The following is an 18,993-nucleotide window of genomic DNA, read 5'->3' as shown; positions in this document are numbered from 1 at the left end:
CGTAGAGTAGTATGTTAATTCTACAGATTACTATTTCTACACCTACACACATTATATTGTATCCAGTTATGTATTTAATTAGTTCAGCTTTAAACTTCAATGGATAAGTGGCATCAAGAATGGATAATACAAAAAGCTAGTCTGTTAGGGAAGATATTGAGGAGTCAGCTCAGTCCAATGCGTACTGAGATTCCCCAGCATTTAATGGTTTGTAGATGTAGAGATTAGATTTAGACTTTTCCCCATCGTTCCCTGGAAGTTCAGACCCAGGCATAAGAACAGACATCGCCAAAGTGAAGGGCTTATTTCTGCTCACTCCTCAGTTTGTCCAGTCCTATGGAAGGCCTAGTCTCCCAGCTAACTGGCAAGAGCCTGGGCTGGTGTGAAGAGGGAAGGCAGAAAGAGAAACCAAGGCTGCGGAACAGAGACAAGACTGGCATTGCCTGTGATGTGCAGCCTGCTGCCTGCAGTGGGACTGGAGATGGCCAGGCCTGCCAGGGGCAGACCGGGTTAGAAGTCTGAAAGTGGTGAATGGGTAGAGGAGGGTGAGAGAAAGACCTGTCAGGAGATGTGAGTTAAAAGGGGTCAAAAACTCGCAGGTAAGAGGAAGAAAAGAGATGACTGAGAGCCTCACTTGCAGCAAATTTTCCTAAGTCTCACCATTCCCCTCCTGTCAGCAAAACCTTCTGCCCATTAGCAAGAAGCATCTCACTTCCCACTCTGCAACTGGCCTGCGGGGAATGGCAGCTTCCCACCCCCAGCTGAAGGGCCATTTCCCAGCCTTTGTCTTTGCAGTCTTTTAGCACTGCGTGTTAAACCCACTATGCTAATAATAAAAACTATATATTAACCATGAAACAGAAGGAAAAAAAATCCTGTTTGACAAGTGAAGACTACCTGATCTTTGAATCAAGCCTCACAGCTCCCAACAACATCAACAGAACTTGTGTTCAGACATTAAACGCAGGTACACATCCAACCATAAACGGTTGGGAGCTTCTTTTCTTGATGAAAGTCAATTAAACGCAGATGGCTCCAAATCAGAGAAGCAACATTATTAAAAACCACACTGGATCCAAACATCAATTTAAACCATTTATTTGCCTGAGGACTTACAGCACTGGTATAATAGAGCCGAGTTAAATAAAAGGACTACGTTCTGTTCCTAGTTACTGAACTGGTTAAGAAGGAAGAGGCTACACGAATCTCACCCAGTGCCATAGGGCACCAAGTCAGCCAAGGGGATCTCAGAGGTGGTTTCAGGTTTTATACTTCTCTCAGAGGAAAGAAAAAGAAAGATTCTGCCTTTTAAGCAGGACCCCTTCAAATTAATTTTATTAACGTTCAGGCACAGATGGGACATATGAAACACAAACAGGCTTTGCATGAAAGCATTTTAAGTATGAAAAAATGCTCTTTTTATCTTATTTTTAAAAGTACAAGCACCCTAACAACCAATAAAAACATAAACTTCCCCCACTAAAATCCAAAGACATACAAAAAGCATAGGAAACAAAGGGATTACTGTTCAAGCAATATAATTGTAGCTTATTAACTTTACGTAATACCTTCCAAACTAACTACCTACTTCCACTTCTCCCCATGTCACCCCTTGACCTCTCCCGCTTGGCTGGGGGCAGGACACTCCTGCGTGCCATTGTCCCCAGCGCAGCCGGGGAGCCCCGTGCCATTGGGCACACAGGGCTGGGGCTGCCCCTCGGGGCTGCTCACCTGAGGGGCAGAAGAGAGCCTTTGTCACAGATCTGAACCCCGTAATTACAGGGATTTGGGCGGTGGTGGTGATTAAATAGCCAGCATTCAGGAGAAGAACACAGAAGCTTTCAGAAAGCAGAGGGGTCAGAGACACAGGCAGATCTACAGGTGGGGGAAGTGACGAAGAGGAGGTGACAACAGAGGTGAAACAGGGACCCGAGGCCACAGTGCTGCACCCACCTCCTCCCCAAACCAGAGAGGGGCCAAGTGCCACAGGGCACCCAGCACCAGCAGCTAAAGGTGGGAAAACGCCTCTACCTGCTCATGGAGCTGAAGATAAATCAGTCTATCAATCAGAAAAATTCCTGACAGAAACTTTTAGGCGGCCAGAGGATTCTGCAGGGCCATCTAACTCCACACAAGCCCTTTTGGAAAGAGGGTCTTTCTGTTTCAGACTTTCCTAAATCCTTTACAACTCTATTTGCCATACTCTGTGGGCTTTAGAAACACTCACGCTACCTCCTGCGCTCTGCTCTACGGGTATGCTCATCTTAACCTCAGTAAATTTAACCTACATTTAGGCAGATTAGTTCTCATGTTAACACAAACGCCATGGTTGCAGGACAGAACCAAACAGCTTGAGCTGCCTCAAGGCAAAGTCCTTTGGCAAATCCTGTTGTAAAGATGAATTTTGGGATCTGAGCAATGATTTGAAAAAATGTAATGTTAAATTAGTAGTAATAACCTAGAGTTCAAAAGTGGACACCTAGAGCATATGCCCAGTTCCTACGTTTGGCTCGTGGATGCAGAGAGGCCACGTCTGCAGGCCAAAGCGTGTTTTTGATTGTACAAATATGAGTTTCAGGTCATGGCTAGATTACAAAACCTCCTTGTGGGGACTGTATGGACAGAAAAGCTTTTTCTTGTCTGAAGTCATTTTGGAAAAAAGTGTAATTATTTTGCTATTCACTTCTGCTAGTGTAGAAACATCATGAAATATCCCCAAAGCCCACACCTCTAAATGACATTGGAAAAGTGGTTAAAATCATTAGAGTAGTAGTGAATATTAAAGTAGATTCTGTTTACTGAGGGCTACTTCCAGCTACTGGAGAGCTGTGTATTGAGGAAGGCTATTAATTAGCAAGGCACCAGGCATTAGTATGCACAGAGGAGTTTCACTGTCCTATTATTGCATTCATCTTGATTTGTCTTTCCCCTTCCACAGCCTCCCTGAGACCTACCAGTGCAGAGCTACGGGACATCTCTGAACCCACGGCCACCGGGATACTTTTATCTCCATTCCCACCAGTATTGGTCCAGCTTTTTGTCCCTGCTGTCCACCTGCTCTTTGTCGTGTGTTGATCCCAGTGCAATGCTTGTGGGCAGGAAAAACCCAACAGACAGGCTGAGCGGTGTGAGGACCTGCCTGAGCGCACCCACGGCAGCCAGTCTGTCAGCTACCTGGCTCCAGGCAGCCCTTCCTCTGACAGTTTTATGGCCGATACTAAAGAGAATCAATATGAGGGCAAGGGGTTGACATTTCATTTTCTAAAAAGTGATCCATTGAGGGCCAATCACCGAGCAGTGTTTATCAGCCTTGGGAAGCAACTTTTTTTATAGGGGGAGGAGGGGAAGGAATCATCTCAAAGCAGCTCGACAGGCTCAATTCTCCAAGGTGGCGACTCATAATTAGAAATCCAATGTATCCTGCTATCAATCCTGCCTTAAATAATAAAGTGATCAATAAAAGCAGAGAGGAGATTAAGTCATCAAGCTCAGTGATGCTATTTGCTGTTCCAGTGGCTTTTAATAAACCTGTCTCTCTGCATTACATTTTCCTATGTTCTGCTCTTCTTTCTCCTTGCTAGCATGGAGGCTTTGAGTTGAACACCCATAGAAAACTGTAAAAACGCATGTCTGCTTTCCAGGTATTACAAACATAGTGACTTAACTGCTCTTAAGACAACATAAATTAAGAGAGCAAATCAAGAGGAATTTATCTGCATTTATAGCTGACGCCATTAAACTGATCAACAGAGACTGACAAAATGTGAATCCCTTAGATCCCAGACTTCAGATGCAAGTAGTGATACACTCAGTTTTATCTCAGAATTACACTGAAGCAAAACCATGCTGATCTTTTTAAATGAGACTGAACACAAAGATGGCTACAGAAATACTCGCACTGTGTTTCTGCTACACTGTTCTCCCACTCTCAGGATTGTTCTTCATGCCTGGGTTGAATTTGGGAGAATGAACTTGTTGGAAGGTTATGGTCCTGCTCTGATGAAATAACCATCAATCCAGTCTGCTGTGTTACTGCCTGTGATGCTGAATGACTGTGGCTTCTGTTTTACAGTCATATCCACTCACACTGGAAGGACTAACCCAAAAAACTAACGCAGACTCATATAAACACAAAAATCACAAGCATAGCAGTCTGCTGGCTTAGTTCACAACAATGCAGTTGTTTATTCCCTGTCTATCAGGAGTAAGTCCAAGAAAATCTACTGTACCCATACCCATTAAACTTAACTTCAAATTACACTAACCGCAAATCTCTATCTGGCTTGCTTCTCAATGCCAGTTATTGGAATCAACTTTGCATTTGAAGGGCAAATAGAGCTGGAACTATTGCCATTACATCACATGCTGCTTGGTTCTAATGTTGAGAAGATCAAAGCTACATGGGAGAAGGCTTGTAATGCAAATGCACTGTTTATGATGCTAATCAAAGAATTTAGCTTTGTTTGGAGGAGACAAAAAGCTCCCTCATGAAAGACAGAGGGGGAGAGAGAAGCTTAAGTTCTTACCTCCTGCTGATGACAAAGGCTGCAATGAGAATGACCACAAGAACAACACTGCCAGCCACTGAAACAAGAAGCACTGTGGGATTGGTACCATCGCCAATGATGGGGGAAGGAACTGGAAACAGAAAAGGCAACATTAGTGTCAGATACCCTCAAAAAATCAACCTAGGTAGCACTCAATGGGGCTTTCTGGCTTGTGAAGGCAGTTTAGAGTAGCACTCAAATCTACTTTCAGGCCTTTATTATATAGTCATTTGACACAATTTTCCAACAGGGCCCTAATCAGTGGAAGACATGATGTTTGATAATGATTTGGGGAACTTCACTGGGAACATGGCTCCCTCTCCTTCTCCCCTTCAGTGCTTCTCAGATGGTAGAATGGCTAATTTTTTCCATTTCTAATTGCTTTCCACTCTTCTTTCCTCCTCCTTTTTTTTCCTCAGTGGGGCCAGATTATCACTCCCCAACTGGCACAAAGAGAATAAGTTATTTTAAAATATGTCTTCCCTCTTCCTGATGGATTATTTTCAGCTGTTAACATCCTAAAGGATGTTGTCACTAACTGGCATGATCTTACACTGATATAAACAGACCTGTATGTCCAAAATAAAATATGCTTGGCCACATTGCCTTCCTGCCACTGAAAAGCAAATATTTTGGGGACTAAATTTGCATGTTTCCTTGAGCAAAGTGAAAAGCTCTACCGACAACATAAATTGAACATTCTGTCTTTATATGACTGTTTAAGGAAAAGTGCAAATATGTGAGCTGTTGTAGGATATCTAACTGCCCTATGTCAATAGCTAGCAAAGGAGAATAACAGGGTTCTATTCTCCTGCAAATGATATATTCCAAAAACATGTGCAAACATCTAAATTTACAATACACAGAACAGGTACACAGATCTCTCAAGCACCAATGGCTTCCAAGCGTTTATAGGGTGTGCGTCTCCTTAAGCCACACTGAAGTATTTTCATTGTTAGAATCTAGAATATATTAACAGCACATCCAATAGGTGTCTCAGGTCATATTCACAGCATCACTAACAGTCATGAAGCCACAGAAGAGCATATTCCCAGAACGGACACACCACAGTCCAAACGACCAACAGGAACCTCCCAACGCGCAGCTCAGTTACATTTGTGCCCTTTGCTCCAGCAAAAGAAAAAGAGATCAGTGGGCATGTCATTACCTGTGTTAGTTGTGAACTCAAACGGTCCACTGAAGTCTCCATAACCTGCTGCTGTCCTGGCCCGCACGTGAAATACATACGAAGTCAGGGGGTTCAAGCCTTTGATGTCCGTGTTCCTGGAGGCTGTCTTCACAATGCGATAGCTGCGCTCATTTTGGTCCTAACAACAAAAGAACAGCACGGTGATCAAGTGAAAATGCCTCGCTGCACCATGAACTGCTGCACCGTGAACCGTGGAACACCACTTCCCTGCCAAAACTGTCACGATGAAAGAAGGTGAGTAACAATGATGGAATTCCCAAAATACGTCCCGAGGGCTCCTGCTGTCGGCCTTGCTCAATATCCCTACACTGCGTGCTGCACAGAGCAAGCCAAAAAAGGGTGACGAGGCAGTAGGTATGATGCTCATATATCACTGATTATTTAAGAAATCACACCATTAAATCCTTTGGAAAATAGCCAAGCCTTCAAATAGGATGCTCTTGATGAACAAGCAACATTTTACTCACACATGCTGGCACTTTCTTTTTCTTCTCACCAGCCAGGAGCCATATACATAAAAAAAGATTTAAAATATTTTTTAAAATAAGAGAGTTAGAAAGTGTCTTCCAGAAGGTCCAATCTTAAAAACTATTCTATTTTTGGCTGGAAAATCCATCAGAAAATGTAGTAATGAGGTTCTTTGCAAATCAGATGCCTTTTACAGCACATGTTAGGGAAGCAAATATGTGATTATCTTTGTAAAAAAAAATTAGAAGTATCCATGTGTGTGCGAGAAAGAGCGCACACAAGCAAGAGAAGGTAATTGTTCATTTTTGCAGAGAACCTTGAAACAAAACAGCTCTTTTCATAGTTCCATACTTGAGGAGTTATTTGTAGGAATAACATTTCTAACTTGGAAAGTATGAAGAACGTAATTTTCTTTCCTTATTCTCTATTAAAAGCCATCCAGCCCACACTATCACGCGAAGCAGAAGCTATCGGCAAACAGATTTTCTTCTTATTATTACTGTGTTATATACTTCATTATTATGCTTCTGTCTATGAAGTAAAGCTAATGTCTCACTTCTGCCCAACATTATTGATTCTCATTATAAATATGCTTGCTACAAAAGCGAGTAGTTCCTAGGTAGGAAAAAATAACAAAATCAACTTGTACCATACAGCTGGAACAGCCTATGAGTCTCATTCTTTCAAGCAACCATTTAAGTGCATGAAATTCTTAATTGGATTTTATTAAACTGAATCTATTTTGTTTCAAATGATGGAATCCTATCTGGAAATAAACTGTAACGGAATGAAGTAAAAAGCTTTCCTCAAACCCAAACAGAATGCCTTGCTTGTCCGTTTCTGAACAGTACCTTTTCATAGTATTTGACTTCGTACTCCAGGATAACTCCATTTGGCCTGTCAGGTTCCAGCCAAGCCAAGGCAACGCTGTGCCTTGTTATCTCTTTAGCCTGGATCAAAGCAATTGGGGATGGAGCTGCCAGGAAAAAAAAAAAATACAAATATATAAGCAATAATTTAAAGTTTTTAATCATAGCTTTCCCAACATGAGCATTTTCAGAAACTGTGTTTTTCTTGCAGGAGGGTTATAAGTATTTAACTATTTCACCAGTTTTCTCTTAACAAAATCACATTTAATTCCTCTCTAATAAAGCTTTTAATTGGATTCTGGGCAGTACTAGATAGGTTTGAAGAAACATTACACTGAAATGTTCACAATGCGTAGGTACAAATCCCCCTGACAGGTTAAGGTACTAAAAGATTCTGCTTAATTTGTCTCCTTTCTTAGGCATAGTACATAGACTTATACTATTGTTGTTGTGATTCTCTTCTTCCGTCTCCTAAAATTACCTGGTGTTACTTCATTAGCTATTTGCTTTACAGAACTCTGAAATCCTGAGGAGCCAATCTGGTTTTGTGTAAAGCTGAGAAAATATTGCCACTGAATTAAGTAAGACCAGAATAAAGCTGAATACATATGCATTTGGACCCTCCCATGAAAACCAGGAAACTTGTATTTCAAGAGTCTGAGCCAATTTGTGCTTCCTAACTTGCTTTGCTAACGCCCAAGTCTGTGAGCAGTCCCTGGAGAACGAGGAAGCTCAGTGCCCAAGGGCCAGATTCTGGCTTTGATAGCTCCTTCCCAGCCAGAAGATATCAGAGATTGGTCCTTTGTGTACCAACCTGGCATCATCTGACCCTGCCCCATGTGGTGCTATATTGATGCGATGAATAGAAAAAGCAGGATTACGCTGCCAAGGGTAAGGGCTGCCTGATTTTTGGAAAAACTCTCCCTAGCAACAAGCTCAACTCAAAGATCCTTTAAACTGTATCTGTGTGCAGTAATAAGGGCTGCAATGAAGAAGATAATGGAAACCATCGCATTGTGCGCCCTGCACAGAGCCCCTGCTAATGCTGAAGTTCAGGTTTTTGACTGGCTGGAGGACAATGCATTCTCCCTTTGACTGTGATAGCAGCAGATTCATGGCTGCGCTGGGGGAACCGGTTTTCTGAAGATTTATGAACCCGGCTGCCCCTTTCTTGCTGTTGTGTTGCTGTGTGGTCACATCTCGAGCCAGCTGTTATCAAGTTCTTTTGATGCCGACAATAGCTGGTATAAATGGCGAAGTCTCCAAGGATAAAAAGGGACATTCATGAAAATTTTAATCTTATCTAACAAAGCTGTCCTGTATAACCAGAGATTAGAGGTCTTCCTAAATTGAATATATTTCTTCTTTTGTCCCCTAAAGCTGTAGACACGTTGCTCTTTTTTCTTCCTCTTTTCCCTTTCTTTTTGTTTCTTTTTCTACTCTTAACTTTGAGATGACGATTCATGAAAACGTTAAAGTAAAAAGTATCCTTGAAACATGCATCCTTGAAAACTACCAAGAAAGACAAATAAATAAAACAGTCACAAAAAAATGAAAGGAAAATTGAATGTTGAAAGCCTCAAACCTACTTGACCGTATCGGACAGTTCTGATGGAAGTGAAAATAACCAGTAGACACCGCACAGTCACAAAAGGGTGTCTCCTCTTGATGTGAAACCATCAGGGAGCTGCTTCTCGATTTACTATTTGACAGTTTGGCATCTCTGTTAGAAATGCCTCCGGAACCTTCCTCTCTTTTTCATTGTCTGTCTCTCACAGGCAAAGGCAAATACTGGATGACAGAGGAGACTATAAACTCAGCCAACAGGGAGGGTCCAGGTGTGCTCCATCAAATTATATCCGTGGTATGACTGAGAACCTGCTTAATAACCTCACAGTTCCTCAATAGAGAATCTCACCTTTTTTTTTCCCCTTTGCAGTAAGAATATCCCTCAGTTAATAAATTAGAGAAGAGATTCGTTACCCTAAAACACACACACATGACATTACTGATAAACCAACCAGAGAGAAATCTGCTTAGTTAATCAGTGCCTCATGCAGGGCAGACAGGCAATTCTTTTTACTGAGAATCTGTTACTGATGCTGGTCTGACCTCAAGAATTGCAGAGAGAAAGTTCACTTTCTTTCTTTTATCCCTGTTTTAACCTCCTTGACTTCCCATTTCATTTCTGCAGGCATTTATATTGGAATTCAGAGCGTCCTTCAGTATTAGGCTGGTAAGTGCTGTATGAAAGCGCATTTCTTCTCTGTTGTAAAATGCCTATTTGCAGCAGAAGAATATATATTAACTATCTCTTCTTGTGGAATATGCTTAGCTTTATACAGTTTGACAAGTGCTTTCTTATGTCTCTCCAAAAATGGACAGCTGATCCTTGGCGCTACTGGAATACACAACCTGGTCCTGGCCTCCAGGACACAGACAGGGCTTGTTTGCCCATTCCTTTGTTACTCCTTACAATTGTAAGAATGGCATTAGTTTTTCCTTCTTGTCCTTTATATGCAACTTCATCCTGCTTAACTTTTATTCTATTCCTTTGTCCTGTGTTATGCAGATGAGCAATTTGTTCAAGTTATTTTGTTTTGACTATACGTCTTGCCTCTGCATATGCTATACAAAAACCATAAGAGTGCTGAAGTCCAGCTACAGGATGAAGTACTAGAATTGCAAGAGGCTGCCCAGGAGCTCTTTGATACTCTGTAGCACAAACCTGTAGTGGTCTATGCAATAGGTCTATGCAATGGGCCTTGAGGAACTGGGCTCAGTAACCACAGGGATTACAACAGTTATGCCACTGCATGGATAAAACCGTTCATTACAAATGCTCCCTTATTTCTGCAAATAGCCAAACAAATCAGGTTTGTTTGTTCCCTTGTTTTGCAGGATCCAACAGGTCTGGGTCTCCTTGGACATATGTTACCAAAAGGGCATAAGAGTCCAGTGAGCGGAGCCCGGACAGAGCAGACCCCCACGGCCAGCTCCTATGGCAGCCCAAGCAGCAGTCACAGCCTTCTGGGTGAGCTTGTGCAAAATATTCACTTTCTTTGTTCTTCTGCCTTTTGCCTTTAAATTAGCTCTTTGGGAAGATGTGAAGACAAACACATAACAGGTTGTAAAATGATGCTTTGATCATGAGCAGAATAAAAGATGGAATCTTCTCCTATACGTGCGTGGGCTAACTGTTCATAATATACACACATTCCTACACAAACATACGGAGGACAGCTTGACCAAAAATAAAAACGTACACAATTAAGATGTTTGCAGTAAGGTCACATAATACTTTTGGAAGAAAGTGGGAGTTCGCCTTTTCTTTCACTTTTTGCAAATTCCTCCTCCCTGATATTTGAAAGGTACCCTAAGCAAAAATTTGTTTCTCAATTATCGTTGCTTACAACAGCAAGCTTTTCTGCCACACATGTACAAATTGTACATATGAAGCACCAGTTCTACCAGAACAGCCCAATTCAGAGGGAAGAATGACGAGGTGTGTTGGTGTCTAAAAAGAGGTCCCCTTGAACAAAAGCACCAAGTGTAACTTTCCTTAGTTCAAAGCTCAGCAGTTCCTCTCCCTTAAAAACCCCACTCCCTACTGATGCGAATGTTGCAATTTTCTTTTATCTACTTCCTCAATAACCTGCCATTAAACACCTACTAGTAGTTTTATTACTGCGGTTCTGAGCTTGTGGCCTACAGAGAGAGAAGGACACAGATGTACTACAAAAACTTCACCCAAATGCCATAAAGCCATATCCCAAGGCTAATAAGGGCTGAATTATAACAGTTTTGAGGCACTTTAAAGGATGGTAGAAGCAGAGTGTCAGCTTTTCATTACTGGTTCAAATTAGGGAAGGGGGGGAGAGGAAAAAAAACAGGAAATAAATAGATGCAATAAAGTCTCTGGCATGTAGGCATCCATGAGTGAAAACAGCCCTTTATAAAACTACAACACATGAGTACTCAGATATCAAAGATACACAATGCCCAGTGTTTTAGTGAAGATGCCTTCTTAACCACAGCAGGGTTTACTTACCACTCCCCATGATTTGAATTTAAATGGATCATGTTTACTCAAGGGGTCTTGCACTGATTGAAAAAATATACCCACAGTTTGTACATTATCTCAGCTAAATTCAAATAACATATTTAAATTTAATTACTTGAAGCTTAGGGGTTTTCATGCTTTTCTTTTTTCCCTCAACTGCACACAACAACACTTATTTGTTCTTATCAATGGCTATGTGCTTTGTTGAGCATCAAAATTAAATGCTTGAAAGCACTAATGATGTTACTGTGATTAAGGGTTTTTACCTTCCAGGGAAGATACTAAAAGCCTGCTCCATTATTAATTACTTAAAAAAAAAAAATCTGAGAATCTAATGCCAAAGAAAAGAAGAAAAGTCCTCTTAGAAATCAAAGCAAAACAATAAAATATCTTTTATTAATTTGGACAAAACACTTTTAAGGGAACCTGGCACATTTTGGGATTCCTCTTTGAATGTCTACCTTGTAATATTGTGGGTTTTTACATGGGATTTTGGAAATTATATTATCAGATAATCTCACAGCAGGAAAAGGACATAGAACACAGAGAATCAAATATGTTCTTAATCATTTCTAAAGGCAACATTCTCCAGGCCAGATTCTAGTAATTTTATTCATGTAAGAGAGCAATTTACTCTACTAGCTGCCACACTAACTTCAAATCAAGTGAAGGGAGAAGTACCCAGCCCTAGTTAGTTACATGCATCAGACTAAATTAAAAAGGAGTTGTGCTCTTTCCTAAGATGCTGATGCTCAGTTTGGCTTCCCATTGGGCCTGTTACCCCCTGTCCTCTCTCTCACCCAGGTATAAATGCTGCAGGACCCGTCTTTTTGACTAACACCACCCCTGTGCTTTGAGTAGTCCCGGCAAACAGCTCCACAAACAAAGGGGAATGTATTTTAGCTTGACTACATTTCCAAACATATGCATAGCATATGTATAAGCCATGTATGTACGTAAGGATAAGCACATGAAAGGGTTCTGCACATGTGAACCTCCATGCACACACGGAGATGAGATGTCTGTGCATGTTGGAAGAAGTAAGCTGGAGTTTGGCGTTCCCGTTCTGTGCGCCCAGGATGACAACGACGCCTTCTCCTGGGGACCAGTAGGAGCCTGCGGGCTGCATGTGTGCTTGAAAAACTGACCACATGCAAATTTCATTTTTTCTCATTATTGCCTTTGTGTAAGTGGAGCAAACATTTGTACTAGTGATGACTGGGCCAGGTTAGGACTTGGACAAGGATCTAGTGGCCTGATTGCTCAACTGAGCCACTGGAAGCCTCCCAAGACATTCCCAAGTCCTCTGTCTTCCCACCGTCAGCCTCGCCCTCCCCCAGGAATGACGACTGGCAGGGAACACCTCCCAGCTTGGAAACTGAGACACACCAAGGTTCAGGCCAGAATTTTAAGGTTTAGCATTTAAAGCAAAGACTTTAAATCTACACCACTAGAGTAAAGCGCCCAAGGTTATCCGCCCACACTTGAAAATCCTGGCCGAGGTAATATGAAGCTGTGTGACAGCTGAGCTTGGCCTCTTTCTCTCAATCCCTTCAATCAGCCGTAATACTTCTGAACTAAACTTTCCTTCCCTGTTACTAGAAATTACACTGCTCAGGAAAAGCACCAGCTCAGCCACAAGATACTCTCATTGGACACTTTCAGCCCAGAAGGTCAGGCACGAGTGATCTTCCCTTTCTTTCCAGGCTCTGCAACCCAGTCACTGCCAAAAATCTCTGAGAAAAACAAGTGACAAGCTCTCAAACCCAGGGACCAGCTCTCATCAGGTACGTTTGTAATGATGTGCTCATAAAGAAGGGGGCTAGAAAATGAGATTTTAAAGACTGTTAACACAGCATTATTATGTTTTAAACATTTCCTCTGTTTTAAAGTTTTCATTTCTTGCCTCTCCCAAAAGAACCTGAGCTACAAATCTTGCCAAACCACAAAAGCTGGCTCTGACTTGCATCAAATCAAAAGCTTGAAGGAAAACCCAGGCTGATTGCAGCAACAAATAGTAGTAGCTGAGGACTATTAGAGTGCTGTATCTGTACCACCCTACTCCTGGCTTCAGTTCTTGGAGACATCCACAAACAGCCTGTATATTTTCTGTGTTGCACGTCCAATTCTGTGCCAGTTTTAGCCCAGGCTACTTCAGTGTACCAGAACTGCTCTAATTTAGTTCAGAACAACTACAGGAGCTGAGGTCTGGCCACAGTTCCCTGGGGTTTACATCAGGAACTGCAGTGAGACGGGGGTGACAAAGACGATTTTGCACATCCAGGAGATGGCTCGTTCTGGGTATTAATTTCTGAGGACTAGCTTTTGACAGCAAAACATTATTTTCAGGTACTGGCCCTCCAATTCTGAAGGCCAAATAATGATGTCAGCTAATGCAATGCAGGTCTGGAGCAACTCCAAAGATCTGAATCTGCACCCTGCAATCCCAAAGATTGCCCTAAACCAAAAGACTATAGATTCTACATAGCATTTAGCAAGAGATCTGTATTACAACTCAAGCATGGGGTCTGTTTAGTCTGAGAATGGCTTGTTTTCTTTCTGCTAGCTTGCTAAAAAATCCTGTTGGCATGTTCTGACAAGGATAACTTAATAGCTGCCAACAGAAACACGGCAGAATACTGTGTATTTCCTGTGTGTATGAATGCCAGTTTAAAACAAACAGGAAAACAAGTCTTTCAGATGGAAGGCAATTTATAAAAATCTATCTGAATGTTACAACCACCGAAACATTTCTAAATGCTTTAACTAGAATGATTAACCCAAGAAGGGTGAATGTACCTGGCACTGTGAATCGCTCTAAGAAACTCTAGAGGTATAAGCAATTTGTTAAAACAGGGAATTAGTCAGCAGCTGTCTGACCTGAGCGGGTTTGGAGCCGCTGGTCACAAAGCAGGTCATGTTGCAGTTACTCTTCCCTCTAGTTGAGGTTAGAATCTGACCCAGTATAAACAACAATAAATTCTGTAGCCTAAAGAAGCCAACACTGATGCTCTACTGCATTATTTTGAATTGAGAGAAGCAGAGAAAATGGGCCACGCATTCCAGACAAAGAGAGATTTGCTGTAACTCCCAGAGCTCTCCTTCAGGGCCCAGACCAGTCATACGCAGAGGTAGGATCCCATGACCCAAATGTGGGTTGAATGCTTCTGGGAAGCACGTGCTGTAATCATCCTCTTATTTCCCAGACGCTGGTCCAGCAAGCACAGACCGCCAGAAACCACTGATGCTGGGATACAACATCCAGAACCCCAGGGTACAGCGGCTCTGGGGGAGCCAGAAGGAGAAACTAGAGACCATAACCTCTAGTTATTAGAACAGATAACTATGTTGGAAACAGGGCATTCCCTGACCACTCAAAATAAGTAGTCTGGAGCAATCTGACCCACTTACCACCATCCCCTCACCCACACGCCCCGCTGTTCCTCCCGGGGAGCCACCGGAGCTAATCCCCCCAGAAACAGCCTGTCTTTCACCTTTGTACTGCTGCACAGGAGGAGGATCCACTGAGCTGCTTTTTCAAAACAAACTCTTCCGCTCCCCCTCCAGCCCCTTCCACAACAAAATCACAGCTGCCCTCAAAGACACATCAGATCCCCCAAATGAAACCCTTATCCCATTCATTAAGCCCTTCCTCAAGCCAAGCAACCATCCAGTTACTCCTCCTCCCATTTCCATCCTCCTGCCCACAGTCAGGAGAATTAAGACATGTCTGCATAGACTTCACAGGTCAACAGAGCGAGGGGCTAGAGCTGTTCTTAAATTGTACAGGACCAACGAAATAACTTACTGTATCTGTGCCCTGCAAACCACTTCTTGGGTGCATCTTTCCTGCCACTTACAACAACATATCAACAATCCATAAAAGAATAGCAAAAATATGGACTCTGCTGAATTAATATCCCAAAGGGGCAATCCTTTGTCTCACGTTGGAAAGGACAGGTCTCACCTGATGCCTCATGTCTGTCTCTGCTAACAGAAAGCCTCAATTCTGCTCCTTGGTCCTGTCTTACACCTACCACAAAGCCATCCGAGCACATGGTTACCCCAACAGCTACGGCATAAAGCTCAACCCAGCATGGGGCAAATGTGTGATTTAGTACCCTGGGCAACACATCTCTTAATGTTGTTCTCCTTGGTTCTCACACAGTTACTTTTTCTTTACTTGAATCATGGACGTGTAGATGATATATATATGTGCTAAATAACTTCCTTTCTCACTTTCAGCATTAAGAATATTAGATTTTGTAAAAAGAGCTGCTTAAAAGCCTTTTTGAAATCCAGCCTGCGTCCTATATGCCATTTAGATGCTTTGGAAATACTGAAGTAGCTTCTAAACAAACAAACAAAAAATGTTATGACTCATTTTGCTAAAGCAGCATTCACTATTTTAATAAATAGATTTGGGAACATTGTCTCATCCTGACTTCTGAAGTGCTACAGTAATAGCAGAGTTAGACTTTGCCATTTGGGTTTCTCAGATCAATCACCCAAAGTCAGAAATGGCAAGAATCTTGGAGAAAGAAAAGATAATAAAATTATAAAGATTTTACTTCAACTGTGGTACACAGCTCCAACAGCAACTGCAGGACGGGTCTCAGTCATTCCCCTCCGAGCCTGCGGCACTCAAACAAATCAAAACCCAGGACTCACCTGGCAATAAAAATCACAATTCCCATCTTAACACTTGAAAGTAATAACCTGTTTCCAAGCCACCAAAATTAAGGAACTTCACCTTTATTTACTTTAAGCTCCATTACATGGAAGGAGGCTGGTGCAGAAGTTTTGCCTTTAAAGTATTTACATTTCAGCTGGATGACCTATAAATTTTAATTATAATTGATATTCAGAGTGTTCAGCTGGAACTCTGGTCAGTAAAGTACCTCCTGTACAAAGGTTAGATGGATTTGACATGACACTATCTCTGCCTTTGGGCTGTTGAGAAACTCTTGAGATTGGGTCGAGGTTTAGGTTTTCTGGGCTCACTTAGTGCACATTAGTTCTGCCAGGATGCTGCAAGACACCTTGCCATGCTACCCCACCAACATTCCTTTGCTTCAGGGGAAAAAGATACTCTGTGCTTTTGGAAAAGTACCACAGGGAATCGGCCGGCAGCGCACCAGACTCTCACACTCAGAGCTCTTCTACCAGCTCCTCTCGCTGGAACTCAATTAAGCCCCTTTTCCTCCATCTGCAACAGGCAGATTTCTTCAGGAAATTAAAAATCATAAATAGACCCAATGAGAGAGAAAACTATACCCTGAACACTGTGTTGTTGCAAAAGGCAAAGCTACCTGAAGTTTGCTGTTCATTTAAAAAAGAAAAAAAAAAAGTGATGAGGGACAAACTGGGGAAGTCTTAAGCTTCCTGAAACACATAAACCTTAAAATTAAAATCTTAGTTCATGATGTCAGTAACTGATTACGTCATAGGTGGCACACAATTAAACTTATAAACGGGTTTCATTATTTTGGTTTTATGCCAGATACTGAAAACTAGTGCATTATTCATTTTTAAATGGTGTCAATTAGAGAACCCCCAAATGGAATAAGCAATTAAATATTAAAGGTGGCTGCCTCAGTGGAAAACAGTCAGAAAGATAATTGGTAAAGTTTCCTGTGCAATGCAAGGGCCATTACAAAGTCCAAATAATTTCAATTCTAAAAAAAAAAAAAAAAATAAAACAAAAAACCTCATGGGGTTATGAAGATTTGGAGTTGTACAAAGAAATCAGCCATGTTTATTTCCCAGAGGAGTACTGAGCTACAGACTGGGCAAATAGAGTCCTGTGAAAACAATAATCCCAAATCAGGTCAGCAGTTGCATAGATGGGTCTGTACTCCAAGTGTGGACCTGCACGTCCAGTCCCAGATTCGCAGCGGACAGGAGGACACTGAGATCCCACCTGATCCCCGATGATGGGATCTGTGCAGCGGGTCCCTCCTCCCACCAGGGCCCCAAAGGTACCACAGCTGGAACCCACCAGTGCACAGGATGGGGACTGTAAAGAAAAGTATAATCTTTGTTCCAAACCTGCAATTCTATAAACATTTCTTCTTCCAACAGCATGCAAAGCACTTTCAAGTGTTATGTCTCTCCTCCCTGTAAGGTTCATGGTTTTGTTTTTAGTTCAGTTTTTGTCATCAACAGGTCCAAAAATCTGATTATCTTCTCATTTGATCCAGATGAAGCTAGTAAGTTCCAGTTAAGGATCAGTCAGACTGAAAATCGGCTAGGAAACTCCTGTGCTACAGAGCCCCTCCAACCTGTGATGTTTGTGCCTTGTAGATACAACAAACATAAACGAAAAAATTCTCTGGTTAAAGAAAAATGCCAGCTCTGTAAGCGGTGCTAAAGAAGCCTCCCTTTGAGCCCACTCCACGCTCTTCAGATCAGCTCTCCCCAGCGCTTGCGTAATTGCAGTTTTAACCTTCAGCACGGGCAGCAGCGAAGCAAAGGGCTGAAACTCTCCGGGAAAGGCACCCCTGGGTTTGTACTTCATGTCTGGAGCACGATGGAGAGCCCACGAAGCCCTGCAGAACCCTCTCCCCTCAGCTGCCCTGTCCCAGAGCACTGAGTGAGCCCGAAAAACACGGGATTTAACACTCAGCCACTTGCATACTGCAGTCGCTTTCTGTCTTACTTATGTGCATGCACAATATCCTGATAAACTAGAAGGGAGGCTGCAGCCATTCCACCCGCATTCCCTTTAATGCTAAGAAAGATAAATTGAGGCTGATTCACAGGACAGATTTAAAAACGCAGTATGTTATTGAGACAAGCGCAATCTTCCCGGGGAGTCGTTGTGGGTTGTCTTGAAATCATGCCTTGATTTGTTTGCTAAAATAAATGGACACCACACAAAGCTCAATTCATATATGAGACATCTGTTCCAGCCCACTATACCTTCCCATTTTGCTTAGCTCAAACTGTCTCATTCTATTATTTATTGATGGAGCCACTTAATGGCACATAGAAAATTAAAAATAATAAAAAGATAATTAAAAAATTCAGTGCTTTCCTTCTAGTCATCAGTAATCCATGGAATTGAAAGACATTTATATCCAAAGCACATTACAGTTTAAGGGTTTTTCTGTCTGTAATAATCCATGGATACCTTCAGTGGTTTTTAATACAGACAAAACCAAAGAGATTTTATGGAACAGTAAAAGTATTTAATAAAAAATCAGAATCAATCAATTGTCTTTTTAAGACCAGGTGATAGAATTCGATAGCAGGGATAAAAATTCTAATAAATTCTGCAGGAACAATTCAGAAGGCTGATTCAAAAGTTATAATTTCATTTCAAATTAACAGCAGGACTCTTCCATAAGGGATGTTTTGAACTACAAATGACTACAAGAGTAAAATACAAAGTGCTGGAGCTTCCTACATCTCTCTAGACCACATTTCAAAAAAAAATAAAATCCAAACCCACTCTCAACTTTTGTTATTATTAGTTTAAAAATCACAGCTTTCAGAAGCTGAGAATCTGCTCTCGGAGTGCACTACTGAGAGTTCTGGGACTCTGGCTCTTGAATTTAGTAATGAAGGCAGATTACCTTAATCTAAGGAGACGCCATGAAATCCTTCAAGCAGATGCAGATAGAGGCCACGCATTTGCCTGCTTTGTTTGGGAGGGGAAGCCCACTGGAGCCCTGCCATGATAATAAAGCGCTCCCTGCACGCCTGTTCACACGTGGGGCTAAATCTGAAGTGACATTTCTCAATGAAAGGAGCAGTATTCACTCGTGTGCTCAGCATTTTGATGTCCGCCAGAATCTGGCAAACATGATTACAGAGATCCAGCGGGCATGC

The 18,993-nt window shown here is 42.0% G+C and overlaps 1 protein-coding gene across 1 annotated transcript in view; it reads right to left on the bottom strand.

Moving 5' to 3' along the window:
- EPHA4 (EPH receptor A4) overlaps nucleotides 1-18,993 on the bottom strand; it is a 103,196-nt gene that overhangs the window by 20,731 nt on the left and 63,472 nt on the right. Inside the window, exons 6-8 of the mRNA XM_082056596.1 lie at nucleotides 7,077-7,201; nucleotides 5,716-5,875; nucleotides 4,527-4,638 (exon numbers count right to left, since the gene is read on the bottom strand). Coding sequence (XP_081912722.1) covers nucleotides 4,527-4,638; nucleotides 5,716-5,875; nucleotides 7,077-7,201 — 397 coding nt within the window. The remainder of the gene's footprint in view (nucleotides 1-4,526; nucleotides 4,639-5,715; nucleotides 5,876-7,076; nucleotides 7,202-18,993) is intronic.

This window comes from Streptopelia decaocto, assembly GCF_964273445.1.
Source record: "Streptopelia decaocto genome assembly, chromosome: 6".
Taxonomy (NCBI): Eukaryota; Metazoa; Chordata; class Aves; order Columbiformes; family Columbidae; genus Streptopelia; species Streptopelia decaocto.
This window is presented reverse-complemented; position numbering and strand designations above follow the sequence as displayed.